This window comes from Geospiza fortis, unplaced genomic scaffold (assembly GCF_000277835.1).
Source record: "Geospiza fortis unplaced genomic scaffold, GeoFor_1.0 scaffold590, whole genome shotgun sequence".
Lineage (NCBI taxonomy): Eukaryota > Metazoa > Chordata > Aves > Passeriformes > Thraupidae > Geospiza > Geospiza fortis.
In genome coordinates, this window is record NW_005054402.1 from 461,735 (window position 1) to 476,463 (window position 14,729).

A 14,729-nucleotide genomic window follows, 5' to 3' on the forward strand; every position below is an offset into this window, starting at 1 on the left:
GAAGCCCTGAGGGGGAAGGCGGGGGAGGTGGGGGGGTCGCTCACTCCCATTGCCGGGCGCTGATGGAGCCGGGCAGGAGGGGTTGGGAATGTGGAAAAGGGTGGAAATGACTCTTTGGAGTTCTCTACGCCCCACATGCACCTGCGCTGCTCTGATCTGCGGTTTCTCCACTGGATCACTCTTACAGAATAGTGCTTCACTTGTATTAAATATATTTATATATAATATATTTAGTATGGAAAATAAGTAACAATTCATATTAATATTTAAATGTGGTCAGTGTGACTAAGAGATCGTGTTTATAATAGGTTCAAGTAATAGCTATATGATGTCTCAATATATTTTTACAGGGTGTGTGTGGTTTGGTTAACACTGCTTCAGTTTGTGCTGTGTGTTCTATGTTCGTGCAGATTTTGGCCCAGGTTTTGTCCAGGAGCTTTTAGTTCATATATGGCACAGATCTCTTGAAAACAAATTTGTTCAGCAAAAGAACCAGCATCTTGGTGGGTAAAAGCAAAAGTGTGCAGTTACTAGGAGAAAACAAATAAAAATGGTTTTCTTTCAGTGGATCTATTGCCAACGCCAAATTATTTCGGGGAATGGGTTTAAAATAATATTAGGTTTAGCTGAGTTGTTGCACAGTTTGTTTTTGTGCTGTAGGCCTGTGGCAGAGAGGAGGGAGGGGATTGTCATCACCCTCCTCGGTAGTGAGAGCTGAAATGAGCTGCTGCCCAAATCTGTCATGTGCCCCTGGTGCTGGACCCTGTGCTCTCTGACTCAGGGGACTGAGGAGGCTGGAAAGTGCCCAGATGAATAATACGAGATTAGGGGTTTTTTTAGCTGGATTTGGCTGCAGCTGGTAGGGGATGATTTTAGGCAGGCAAAGCTGCCACTGGGGCTTTTCTTTTTGGTAACATTCGGTTGTGATCAGAGCTGAAACCTCAGTTGTACTTTGAGCATTTGGAGAAAGTTGTTTTGGAAAATTAGGCAGCATCTGTTGTGTCTCGTGGAAGTTGTGGAAGATAAAAGAGTGGAGGGATTGCAGGTTTAACTAAAGATTGCAGCTTTAACTTGCTATCTGTACCCCAGAAAAAAAGTAGACCCCATCCTTGGTCGATTTCATGCCGGGTAGGAAAAGCCTGATCAGTTTTGTTTCCCAACTTGATTTGGAAAACTTGTCAGTGTTTGGTGTCACTGATGTAAAAAAAAAAAAACCACCAAGAAGGAGCAGTTGAGGTATTGGGGTAGGAATGCTGACAGGTGAGACCAGCAAAATGATTCTGTCAGTCAGAGCTGAAAATGAGCTGAAATATTTACAAATGCCCGACTGTGTTCCGTCTAGTGAGTCATTCTGGCCTCTTTGTACCTGGGTAACCCTTTGGTGTGCCTGGAAGTGAGCTTTTCACTGGGAACAGGTTTGGTCTTACAGCTCTGCAGTAGTTATGAGAGGAGGATTTTACTCACAGGTTCTTCAATTCCCATCCCCACACCCATGACTTGTTTGATTTTAATGTCAGGAGAGATCCTTAGGAGTATCCAGTCTGGAATTGTAGGTGGTGTGGGTTGCAGTCTGTGATTCCTGGGTTAAGCTTTGGAGTGGTGAACTGCTTTAAAGGCAGCCTCTGCTGTCAGGCTGCATTCTTTCAAAGATAAGCTGTGTGTTAGTGCTTACTATGACCTGCTTTCCAAAGTCAGGCCTGCTCTGTGGATGTGTAGTTCACAAGTCTGTAATAAGAATGGGAAAGACACATGATTTTCCTCTGGGTATTGCTAATTGAGGGTGACAATTACTGAGCAGGTGCAGTGCCGGTTGTGCTTTTCAGATAAGCAGCAGTCACAGCAATTCAAGCAGTTTGATGTTATTTAGTGGTTTTAGCCTTAATGTGTGATTTTTTAGAAATCTGTGTCGATGTAATCCCTGCTTTCCTGCAGGGACAGGCAGTGTTTAAGGTCAGGTTAAATATTAGCAAACTATATGTGGTTTGTGTCTTCTATTTATATGTTGACAGCTGTGCAGAATAATACTTCATGGCATTTACTCTTTAAAGACTTCTCTGGATTATTTTTGGAAGTATTGGCATTTTACTGACTGGCAGTTTTTAGAAAAGGCACGTTATGCATATTTTGTACATAATGAGAAGTGTTATTTCTCAACAACTGGGGGTATGGTGGAGATCAGAGGTGCTGTCAGAACTGAGCAAATCGCTCTCAAGCATTTCACAATGACATACATAGAAGTATGAATTAATTACAGTTATTTGAGTCCCTGATACTTACTGTGGTATTATTTCATTTATTTTTCCATAGCCATCGTGGAACTATGTGGAAATGGGGTAGTGGAGATGATTCTCCTTCCAAAACAGCAGTAAGTACTGGATTACTATTAATATCCTTTTAAGACTCTCTGACACAGAGAATATTTCATTTTTTATACACTAACTATATGTATTTTCTCTTTTATAAAGCAGTTGTTTGACTAGTTTTACCATGACAGTTCTAGGGCTCTAAAAGTCAGGTTGTGTCCTTGTTTCTTATCTCCTTGATGTTTAATCTCTGTGCCTTCCACAGCTGTTGTGCCTGTCCTCACTCTGCTTATCCTGCCTTAAGGAAACATCTGTAGGAGTTACATAAGCTCCATCATCAGGGTATCTTTGGGTAGAGTAGGTTCAATATCAATATTTTATGGGTATTTATTTTATTCAGCAGCACTGCTGGCTGTCACAACACAAATCAAGGGAATGAGGAAGTTCAGGTGTTCATACCTAGAATGCTTGGATGATTTTGCTGCATTTCAAGCCAATATTGCTAAAGCAGCTCATAAGGTTTAGAATTCCATGTGGCCTGGTAAAACCAGCCTACTGTAAGTATATATAACCCATGGAAGCTTTAGCATTGCATTTGCTGACCGTTGTAGTGAAGTGGGACACAAAGTGCAGGCATGTGAGGAGCAGTGCAATCCCATTTGACTTTTGGGAGGCAACCTGGATGTCGCCAGGCTGAACATTCCCTGGGTCTCTGCAGGCTGCAGGCTCCAGGGACGTGGGAAGCGCGGCAGTGACGGATCTGACGGAGCAGCTGACGAGCACCGAGCAGCTGCTGGCACAGCTCAAGGAGCTTGTCAGGGAGAAAGATGCTGAGCTCCGGAGCAAAGATCTTCAGTTAAAGGTACTGAGCGTGTGTTCATGTCATAAGCATTGTTTAAAATCCCCCTTCGGTCCTTTTTGTGATGTTTTGCAAGATTCTAGTCTGTTACAGCAGCTCTGGGATGGTGACAAGGAGCTATTCTGGGGTCTGGACATTGCTGCTTGTTCCCAGCGTGTGTTCTGTCCCAGGACTGAGCTAAAAGGAATTTATATCTAATATCTTGAAGGCTTTTTTTGGGGCTTGTTACTCTTTTTAAAAAAGTCATAAGGTTGATCTCTTCCTAGGAGAGATTTCTTTCTGCCCTTTATATCTGTGGATGTGAACAGCCAAGTGTTAAAATACTGTATGTTTTAAAACTCATTGTATATTGAGTTCTCTAAAAAAAAAGAAATCAGATTTTACACTATCATGAAGACGTCTGTCTTTTTGCATTTTATATTGTATTTTGTATTTTTTATGGAAAAATTTGTATTTTTAAATGAAAAAATAATTCTTGTATTTTTTATGAAAAAATAATTCTTGTACTTTTTTATGAAAAAATAATTCTTCTCATTGAAAAGTCAAACCTAGAATTTGTATTGCTATGAAAAAAAATAGGGAAATTTATATAATAAGGTTTGGAATTCTATATAGTAATAATCACCATGTGCAGAAAGTTTAGATAAAGAATATTTAAATAATGAAAATGAAACATTGGAATGTCTCTTCAGGGAAGATATTTTTTGTTAATCACTTCAGATTTCTCCCTCTGATTTTTTTTTAATGGAAGAATTGAAGGAGGCAGTTGTCCGTGTAGCTAATTTAGTCTGTCGTGACTTTGATGTTTGTAGGAGGAGAAGGAATCTGCTGATGCCAAAATTTCTAAGCTGAAGCTGCAGAACAAAGCCAAGGTTGCATCATTAACCTCGCAGCTGGAAGAACTTAAGAAACAGTTACCAGTGGCAGGAGGCTTAGAGGCCAAAGCAGAACCAAAAAAGGTAAGGTGTTCTCATATTTGAAAGCAGATACAATTTCTGGGGTGCTGTAGGCTGTTTTCCGTGCTGGACTCAATGGGGAAATTAAAATTTTGAGCTGAGTCAGGTTAGGATCAAGGTAGACTGAGTGGGTGCTGTCAATTCATCTGGGTTTCTATTTAATTCTTTTATTTTTCAATAGAAATCCAGAAAATTGCACATTCCCTTCAAATTGTTTTAGTAAAAATTTCTCACTCCTTCATCTTATTAGCAACCCCAAGTTTTGACACATGTAAATCAGGCAGATAAGGTCTGGAGAAGAAATGAAAACAAAGCCTGTCTTGTTCCTTAGGAAAAGTATAACTGTCCTTACTAGCAAAATGTGAATTAAGTGCTGGAAAGTGACAGGTGTTTTACTGTTAACAAGAGAGTCTCAGATGTGTTTGCAGTAACACAGTTGTGCAAGTAGACTTGTATTTCTTCAGAGCAGGACTTCATATGGCTTCTAAAATAACTTTAGTGAGGCTTTGGTTTTTCAGGGAGATTTGCATTTTAAAGCTGTGCTGGAAGGGAAGGGTAACTTTCAGTTTGTTGCAGTCCCGTTTTCCACAAAAATGTGCAGTGACTATTTATTCTTCTGATCTTTTTTTGGCTGACAAAACGTGCTTAGCAATTGGTTTCTTGTAATGGCAGATAATTTCTATAAAACAACAATTACAACTGGGGAAATTTTGATTAAAAGCATGCTTGGGAATGGTTGAATTTCTTTTTTTTCCCCCAGTAGTCCTGTTTTCCCTCTGATATGTATGGACTACACTTGCCAGATTATTTGAGTTTCAATTGCCAAAGAAAGTGAATCTCCTTGCTACACATTCCAGTCCACTTTTTAGCAGTAATTATCATGAATAATTTAAATACAAAGACTTTTATAAGTTTAATACAAATTCTGTGCCAGCTTCTCCATGGAATATGAAAAATAGAAGAGAACTGAAACAGAGTCTGCGAGTAAAATCTGCTTTTTTCATCAATATTACCAGACTAAGTAGAGGTACAGAATCCAGGAGTTACCTGTTCATGGAATGCAAACCTTCCTGTTTTTGCAGGCATCAAAAGACGGAGACCAGGAAAATGCTGCAGCAAATCGAGGGAAAATATTGGTGCTGAGAAGGAGAATTGAAGAGCTGGAATCCCAGATCACACAAAAAAATGAAGAGTTACAGAAAAAGGTGGTGTTTTATATGACATGACTTTTTACCTTTGTGGTGTAGGGTTATGTTTGAATATGTTTATTTAAGTATATATTTAATTCTGTGCTACTGAACAGCCATTCTGGGAGTTTTCTGTTGAGGAATTGTTATGTTACAGCCTCAGCAAGGGCAGTGGGAATTCTGTCATTGTGCCTTCAGTGAGCAGGGAATCCTGGATGAATGGAGAAGGATACACAGAGACGAGCTCTGTGGGTCAATGTTGTATTTAAATCTTGCATTTTGAACGAAAGTACTGGTTTGTTTCAGTTTTCCTCATTGAAAAAATAGGTCATAACAGGAGGAAATGTAGGAAATTTCATGTTGTGGTGTTTTATGGACATAACTTCCCTGGGGATGGTGGCAGGAATGGGAATGCTGCAGAATTTGAGAGAGGAAGGTTCAGTAAATAATGATTACACTTGAAACAGATCCAGTTATACATCTGATTGTAATTTTTGGAGTAGTCTAACACAGGCAATAAGGAAGTGATGCAGACCATTCTTCTGTGCTGGAGATGGAAGCACAGAGCACAACCAATTCTGCCTTTTCACCTCAGGATGCTGAGCTGGAGGCGCAGCGCGGCCGTGGGGCTGACATGGATGCCATGCTGGCAGAGAAGGAGAAGAGGCTGGCTGAAAGGGATGCTTACATCAGGGATTTGCAGGTGGCCTGTGGATCCAGTGATGCTGCCAATGAAATATTCCTGCCCAATGAGGAATTGAAGGTATGTTAGCAGCTCAGTTATAAAATCTCTGTAGAGCTTTCAAGGAGCCAATGAATTGTGATGTGTTATGTAGTCAGTCCCTCTCTGAAATACACTTAATTCATGTGACTAAAAGTTCTTTATTGACTATCTTAATTTATATATATTTACTTGCTTATTTTGTTCTTACCAGGGAGAGGCTTCATGATTGCTGTATCATTTTTCTGCTAATTGTCTTTTGGTTTGCATTGTAAAGAACCAGCTGGCAGCTAAAGAGTCATCACTGCAAAGCATGGAGATTCTGGTGCAGAACCTTACCAAGAAGGTGGGAGACAGTGAGGAAAAATGCAGCTTGTTCCAGGAGCAGATTGAGAGTCTGAAAAACGTTCAAAGCAAGGAAAGAGAGCATTTCCAAGGAAAAGAAGCTAAATACATGGAAAATGTAAGTAAATGCAAGATTCTAAAAGTTATATCCAGTTCTTAGGAAAAGTAGAATGCAGGTGTTTGAGGAGGAGGATGTCGTTTGGGCTTAGTTGTTAGAAACTTGCTAGGAATGAACATAAGTGACTAATTAGTGTGTTTAATGTTACTGGAAGCAAAATTCAGACTTAATTTGGAATCCATTATCTTTCTGTACCTTTAGTTAGACAGTTCAGTGTGGTTTTACTATAGTTTGTTGGCTGGTTTCATATTTATTTTCTTCTTGGTTTTAGATACGTATGTTTCAAAATATTATCCAGGAAAAGGAAAAGGAGCTGGAGGCACAGAGAGAAAAACATGAGCAGGAGCTTTTTAGATTAGCTGCTAAATCTGATGCAAGTGCTGACCTAGAACAGGTATGTTGCTCTGGAAACTCAGCAGCTTGAATTGGGAGTCATGTAATTACTAAACTCTGTGACACAGTTCAGATGTCTGGCTGGGAGAAGAAAAATAAGTCTTTTATAGATTGCTTGATTATTTAACTTTTTATTTTTGGTAGCTACTAAAGGCTTTGAAACAGAAGCTCCATGAAAAGGAAGAAGTCATGCTGGGAAGGACACAGGTGATCGATGTCTTGCAAAAAGAGCTGGATGCCAAGGACCAGCAATTGAAAGTAAGAAGTGCCATAAGTAGGAGTGCAAGTATAATGTTTGACAGTGGTAGGAAAAATACTTTGCATTGAAATTATAAATGGTTTTTGTGCTGTTTTTTTTTTAAACAGGAGAATAATGAAAACCTGAAACGTCTTCTGTCTGAAAAAGAAAACCTCCAGTCTAAACTGGATGCTGAGAAACATGTAATGAGAGCCCAATTAAAAGACATGATGGAGAAACATGAGCTTGAAATGACAAAAGTTAAGGCGAAATACAATGCTGAACTGCATGAAATTCAAGAGAAACATGAAACTGAGCTGCAAGAGAAAGACCAGGCCCTAGTTCAGCTTCAGAAACAAGTGGCAGAGTTGAGTGCTGGTGGACAGAGTAATTCCAAAGAAGTCAAAGATCTGGAATCTGTAACCAAAGAGAAGATGGAAGAATTGGAAGGTATCCTATTTAAACAGTTGTCACTGACAGTATTAAAGGCTTCTTTGCCCCAGACCTCTACGTGTTTTGAGCCAATTTCATACTTACTGCAATTAGAACGACATGAAACTTGATGGAATGTTATTGCCACAGTAATTAAAGGGATCAAGTACTATATTAATGAGGGTTAGAGGATTACCAAGATAATCACGAGCTGTAAATTTGTCACTGTGTCTAATTCTTATGTTTTTCTGTAAATGCTGTGGTCTTGTGTAACTTCCAGTTGCTAAAGGAATTACACACAAGGTTTGTATTAATAATCTCTCTACAGTTTAAAATAATTCCTGCTTCTTGTTTCTTAGTCCAAGTGAAATTGAAAACAGAAGAGGCCAGCAAATCTGAAGCCAAGTTTTTGAAAATGAAGGCTTGGTCTAAATCAAGAATCAAACAGCTGGAGGATGAACTGAAAAATGTATGTGTAGCTTTGTGTTTAAGGCTCTGTGTCTTTCTCCAACTACTGTGCTTGGAGTTTTGATTGAAAGTAAACTGTGGCATAAATAGAATATTAAAATAGTTTACTGTAAGGTAAATTACTTTTAATTTCATTCAAACCTGAATTAAGGTATGAAAATGGAATGGACATAAAATGTTGATACAAGATGTAGTTTAAATAAAAAATAGTGCAAATTGTATTGCCAGCATTCAGGCATCCCAGCATTGTTAGAGAGAGCTGCTGTATTGCACTTGAAATATTAGAAAAACAGCTATTCTAGATACTACTAAAGAATAAGAAAAAAAAGGACTTTGCTGTGATTTTGCTGTGTTTGAAACCTCCATAACTGTAATTTCTTTCAGTTTTCCTCAAAAACCAATGATGTATCTGCCTTAAGCAATCGTGTGTCAGAATTAGAAGTTGAAAATGAAGAACTGCAGTCAAAACTACAGTCATTGCATGAAATTGGAACTCAGAATGGTAAGAGAAAATCTTTTGCAGATGATCCAAAGTAGAGACAAAAATGAATTATTTGTGTCCTCACGAACCAAATTTGTTGTTTTTGTAGAAGAACTGCTGAAAAAGCTCGAGCTCTATGAAGAGCAGCAGAGGAAGCTGCAGGCTGATCTTGACCAAGTTACAAAGAGAGCAGCTTCACAGGTTAACTTGAAAATGGATTTGCATGAGTTACTGATTAATGGTGTTAATTAGACTTTGAAAAGTATGTCAGCTGGATTTTGGAGCTGAGAATTAGTTTATTGATAGATGGAATTGTCAATGGCTATTCAGTTGGAGAACACGATGACAGGTTTTGAATTACTCAAAAAGATTGATTTCTACCTACTTCGCACACACTTTAAATTACATTTTTCCAAGCAGTTTGCTGTTTATTTAGTGATGTTTAATGTGAGTCATCAAAGTGTGGCTGTTATTTTGTAGACAGAATATTTTTAGTACTTTATGAATTTGTGGGACTTGTTTTTCACATAATCTACAATATCCACAATCTGCATTTACCAATTTCATAGATTTTTATTTGAGTTAAATGATGAATTATGGTGGTTTGCCAACTTACAATGTATTTACATTTGCAGAGAGGGGTGGTAAATTTGTTTTAATACAGAATTTCTCTTGTTAGGCCAGTGAATCAGGTAGTGTGGATGAACTGCAGAGTCATCTCTTGGAATGGCAGGAAAATGTCCCAGAGTCAGAGGAGTCCCGGGATCAAGTCCAAGAAGAGAAATCTGCCATGGCCTTGAGAATGGCTCAGATCGAGGAGGAGAGAGAAGGTGAATTATTTTATTTCCAGTCCAACAATCCTGTTTTTATAGATCTGTGTGTGTCTCTTGTGCTTCAGACCGAATTGATAGCACACCACCATGACTCATTTCTGTGGTCATAAAATATGTGTAGTTAGTGAAATTGCTGAAATTTGCAATTTCTGCTTTTTCCTATTCCCTCAAGTTTGTTTCTCATATATTCATCTTGTTTTATATAATTTTTATTAAGTAGATGTGCTATTCTGTTTGCCATTTGAGCTGCTGCTTTGTAAGACTGCTTGACAGGCTTATTGTCTGCATATAGTAAATGATAAAAATGATAAAAAAATAATATTTTATCAATGATAAATAGTTCCCCATTGAAATATTAAAGCTGCCTGCATAGAGAAGTGGTGAAAGTGTGGGGGACTATAGTGTTGGTTTGAATTAGAGGAATGAAGGTGGTGCTTAAGCAAAATGTACCTGGCATGGAATTTCTCTTTAGGAAACTTCTCATTAATTCTGTTTAGGATATTTAGTGATCTGCTAGTAGGTGCCACTTGTATAGACCAGCTGAATAATGCTCACTGGCAGTGGCTTGGAGGTGGTTAAAAATATCAAATTACCTACAGAAAATAGCATTTCAAGTAAAGTCAGGTTTTAGAGCTTGCTAAATTATTAATTAATCAGCTGATGAGAAACTGAAGTAGCTTCTATTAAAACTTATGAAAGTCTGGTTAAATTTTAGATAGCTTTTACTGCTCTTTCCATGCCATCTGAACTAAATTGCCATTTTTGTCCCCTTAGTTAACTGCATGGGGAATAATGGCAGATTTTAATGCACAGGACCTCCCATCATAATTAATCCAGTTAGTTAATTTGAGCCTTCTCTTTTCAATCTGCAGCTGAATTATTTTTCATTTCCATGATCCATTTGAAAGTTCAGCGTGTAAGCACAGAAATGTTTAAGGGTCACGTCTCTTCTTTTTGAAGGATTTATGCTTTGGTTTGAAAGGAAATAATACCCCTCCATCAAATCTATCTGTTAGCACATCTGTGCTGGCCACAGAGCCACATGCAATATTAATAACACTTGTAAAATTTCCTCTGCCTCGGTCCAGGTTTAATTTTGCATTTTTTTTCCCCTTGGGAGTAGCATGATCTTTCTGTTTCTTTTTTTCCTGCCGTTCCACCTGGTGAGCCCTGAGCGTCCCTTCCCCCTCCACTCCTACCCTCCTCTGCGATCTGGGCAGCCAGGGAGAGCAGTTTCCCATCAGTTTTGTGCATGCAGGTTCCTGCAACAATGGTCCCTTGCAATGTACTGTTGCTGATTTCTCCTGCTCTTGCTTCTTGTGGAGCAAATTGCCAACAGTACCTTGCAAGGTTTGCCATTGGTGGTTTGTGGATTTTAGCAATATGTGTAACAACTTCTGGGTTTTAACTCAAGTTTCTCCTGCCTTGCACTACCTGTTTTCTTCTTTTATATTAATGAAATCATCTTCATTTTTTCACTGTAGTAACAGCTGACTCCATATTTATGTTTTATCTAGAGACAAATTTCTTGGCTTGCCACAAGTGCTTGTGACTAAGTAAGAAGCAAATTAATTCTTAGTACTATCTGAAATTCAGTAGTATTTAAAAAAATAATATTCCATCCCATAAATTGCTGAACTTGCGTGCATTAATATTAACTACCAATATTTTAAGCCATGTGAAAGTAATATGTAGCATCAGTAGTGACTCAGGGAAGTACAGACACATCATAATTTGTTATATGCAGTGCATATCTGAAAAAAGGTATTCTGGAAAGTTTTTCAGGGTTTTATGTTAAATAATTGCAACTGAAAAGCTTCCTAAGCTGCTGTAAAACATTAGAAAATGTATGTAATTACTAGTTGGTCTTAAAGCAATGCTCCATTTAACTGGAAGTGTTTTATCACTTGTCTGAGTGTGCTAAATCATTCTAAAGCTCCAATTTCTATCCTTCCATTATTCTTGTGACAGTTGTAATTTCATTGTTTTTTTCATCATCATCACATACTTAGGAGCCTAAATATGTTGGGTTCCTATATTACAGTGTTAGAAGAGGGGTTAAATTTTTACCTGGAATAAGTATTATTCTTTGAACCCCTTAACTGGCAGTTCCTGTCAACAGAGCTTTAAGGCCTGTGATCAAAAGTCAGCATTTAATTTTACAGCCTTGAAAAAGTGTGTATAATGATAAAAAGAAGTGTAAAATCTAGAAAATACACAAGGGTGTTTAAAACACTTATGAATTGACAGTGTAAGAAGCCAAAGTATAATTGAAATCAGAAGTATAATCCAATTTATCAAACCCACGTGAAAAGGGTCATTGTTTTTTTCTTTAGCTTTTTTCCCCACTAATCTTTTCTGACAAGACATTAGGGGTGTAATTTTGGAATATTACAGGAGGAATTTAAATCTAGCAGGTGCAATGGAATTGTGAATTAAGGAAATCTGTGGTATAAGTAATTCTTGGCCAACTCAAATGAAAGCAAGGTATTCCTTGTAGGGTTGACTCTCCAAATTGTTCCTGTTGTTGACCTCACAGATGCATTGACATAAATTCTCTGAGTTTTGTGTGCTGTGAGGACAGCTGTGGATTCATGTGGTTAAACTGAAAGCCAAATTTCTAATTATCCAATTAATGTAACTTTCAATTCAAATATGGAGTCACCTTTACTTGCCCTCCCTTTCCCTGGCTGTGCTGTTGTGTCTGCTTTGCATGGAACGTGTTGTTTCCTAATCTTTACCCCAAATGTGTTTTGTTGTATCACAAAACAGATGGGAATGCACTTCAGATGACAGATCATTTCTAACAATGAACAGGATGCATACCTAAGCTGTCATATTCTCAGTTTATTCAGTGTGTTTATTTACTAGTGATTCTGTATTTGTCCTGAAAAGAATGATGTTACTTATTTATGATAAGATGGTTTGATGCCAGTATAACATGTGCTTATGACTTCCTCAAATGATCTGGCTTCAGAGCTTGTACTAAAATTAAAATTTTTATAAAAATGAATGTGATTGTTGAGATTAAAAAGTCATCAGCTGAAAAAGCTATGGTTTTTATCATACAAATTAGATATATTTGAACCTGAGAAATTGAATTGAGATGTAATTTGGCATTTTAATTGATTGGCTTTCCTTCTTAGCATGGTATAACCTCACCCTTTCCACCCTCCTGTATAAAGTCTTCTTTAGAGCTGATGAAGAAGTGAAGTTAGACTTTGGTTTGCTTCTTCTTAGTGAGATACTCAGACTTTATGTTCTACATAGCAGTGTTGGAGGGAAATCACAAGGTGAATGCAGTTGATTTTAATCTTTAATCTTGTTCCTGTCAGTCATTTGTAGGGACTTCACCCTGTCCCTGGTCTCTTTTCATGTAGTAGTGTCTGATATAAATGTAAATGCTTTCCTGTGGCACAAAACTGATTGAGGATGACTGGTTCTTTCCTGGCTGCTCTGATCCAGCCATAGTCTCAGGGCAGCAGGAGCTGGAGGAGGAACTGGCCACAGTTCAAGGAGTGGGCAGGCTGCAGCAGGCAAGAAGAAAAGGCAGTCAGACCAGCAGGAAGCTGCAGGTAGGTTCAAAGAGATGTGAGTTTATTTTTACCTGTCTATTAATAAAACTGTGGAAAGTACTCTTATTTATGTGGTGCTTTAGTCTTTAAAACATGAGGAGATTAAGAACGTAGATTGGAACTGAAAACATTGATAAATTTAATGATCATGTACATAGCCAGAAGATGAGAAATTCGCATAGCTCTTACTTCCTTCCACTGAAAAATCACAAGGTTCTCTCTGGAGTAATTCCCATGCCTGAAGCCATGTGCATGCTTCAGATGTCAAGGCTGTTTTTGACCTCTATAAAATCTTTACAAATCTCTTTGCTGGTGGAGCTTTACTGAATAATTAGTGCCACTTCATTCAGGTGGACTTCTAGGTAGGTGATGCTGCACCTTGCATGAAAAAATGATAACTTTTTTAAAAATTAGAATGTCATTGTCCCATTAACAGACCCTTGGAAGAAGATAATTAGTTAACTAATACTTCAGAGAACTCTTAACTTCAGAAATCGGGGCACTAATTAAGATATCCAAACATTAGTATCCATTAGCTTCTCAGATAGCCAAGGGTGTTTTTTAAAGGCTTGCAGGTATCTTAAAAAACCGGTGGGAGACTTGGCTTTTCTGGCAATAATAGCTGGAAGCTGCGTAGACCACTCTAGTTTACAGCAGTCCCACATACTTGCATTGAAGTGCCCGAGTCAGTGCTGAGTTTTGGGATTTTGGATTGAAACTGTGGTTTTAGTAGCTGAATTATCTTACCCCTACTTGCTTCCTTCTTTGAGTTAAACTTCCTTCTCATGTTTTGTGTGTAGGAAGGATTCCCCTTCGATGGCAAACAATGCTTCCAAGAGCTGAATGTCACCTTGGATAGCACTGACTCAGCTGAAGGAGAAAACATGGGAGGTTGGTGGCCAGAGTACCCTGCACCCAATGCAGGTGTGATAGCGACTAGACAGTTGATGAAAGCATGCACACAGCATCTGCATTTTGTGTCTATTTTTGTTTTCAAATTCAGCTAACAGCCCATTTGTGGTGTATTCTAATCTTAGTTGGATTTTTTTGGCTTGTGTTTTCTTCCTTTTCGTTTCCAAGCATGTGCGTGCTGGATGAACTGCCTAGTTCTGGCTCACAAGTACAGCATCAATATGGCTGAGCACTGGAATTGGATGAGCTTTGATGCCCATCAAATATCCCATGTGGCAAGATCATGTGTTTCTTTTAAGTTATGAGTTGTTCCTGTGAATGTGTTTCCAGTTTATATCACAGTTATGTTGCAAACCAGAATTCTGTTCCATTGCTGCTTAATTTAAAAATACCATTCTCAGTTTTTAATGCTGATGATTTTATATTAATGGCAAAGATTGCAAATACATCTTATTGTTAAGATGGAATGGGCTCACTTGCAAATTGTCAGTCCAGACCAGTTTATTATAATTACTTAATATATGATCCTGCAAGCACCTGATCAACTTGTGGTTAATGTAACACCACAATAGTGGTGGCTCAATATTTGAATATTTCTGCTAGGTCCTGAGTTCATTAGCTCTGCAACTTATTTTGGTTTTCCAGCTGTTAAGGGTACTTTTGCCATCTAAATTTTGGGGATGTAGTGCCTCAGGCATTTCCACTAGAAGTAGGTGAGATTTGTTTATGCCTAACACTGATGAGAACTTGGAATAAAGAGCTGCAGCCATTTCTAGACTTTGGGTATTTTGGTGGTCTTCTCTTGAAAGAATTTTCCTTCTTTGACCTGAGTAGGTTTACGGAGTGTGGTTGAAGAGCTGGAATTGGAAAGAAACCAACTGCAGGAACAAATACTTTTTCTGGAAGAG

The 14,729-nt window shown here is 38.3% G+C and overlaps 1 protein-coding gene across 1 annotated transcript in view; it reads left to right on the forward strand.

Annotated features, from left to right (window-relative positions):
- Nucleotides 1–2,311: 2,311 nt before the first annotated feature.
- The window catches only part of LOC102032680 (golgin subfamily B member 1-like), a 32,059-nt gene continuing 19,641 nt past the window's right edge, over nt 2,312–14,729 (forward strand). The window contains 16 exon segments of the mRNA XM_031061160.1: nt 2,312–2,365; nt 3,022–3,165; nt 3,975–4,121; nt 5,201–5,323; nt 5,901–6,068; nt 6,304–6,489; nt 6,761–6,883; nt 7,027–7,140; nt 7,249–7,570; nt 7,912–8,021; nt 8,405–8,522; nt 8,611–8,702; nt 9,181–9,331; nt 12,800–12,909; nt 13,710–13,800; nt 14,656–14,728. Coding sequence (XP_030917020.1) covers nt 2,321–2,365; nt 3,022–3,165; nt 3,975–4,121; nt 5,201–5,323; nt 5,901–6,068; nt 6,304–6,489; nt 6,761–6,883; nt 7,027–7,140; nt 7,249–7,570; nt 7,912–8,021; nt 8,405–8,522; nt 8,611–8,702; nt 9,181–9,331; nt 12,800–12,909; nt 13,710–13,800; nt 14,656–14,728 — 2,117 coding nt within the window. The 5' untranslated portion in view covers nt 2,312–2,320.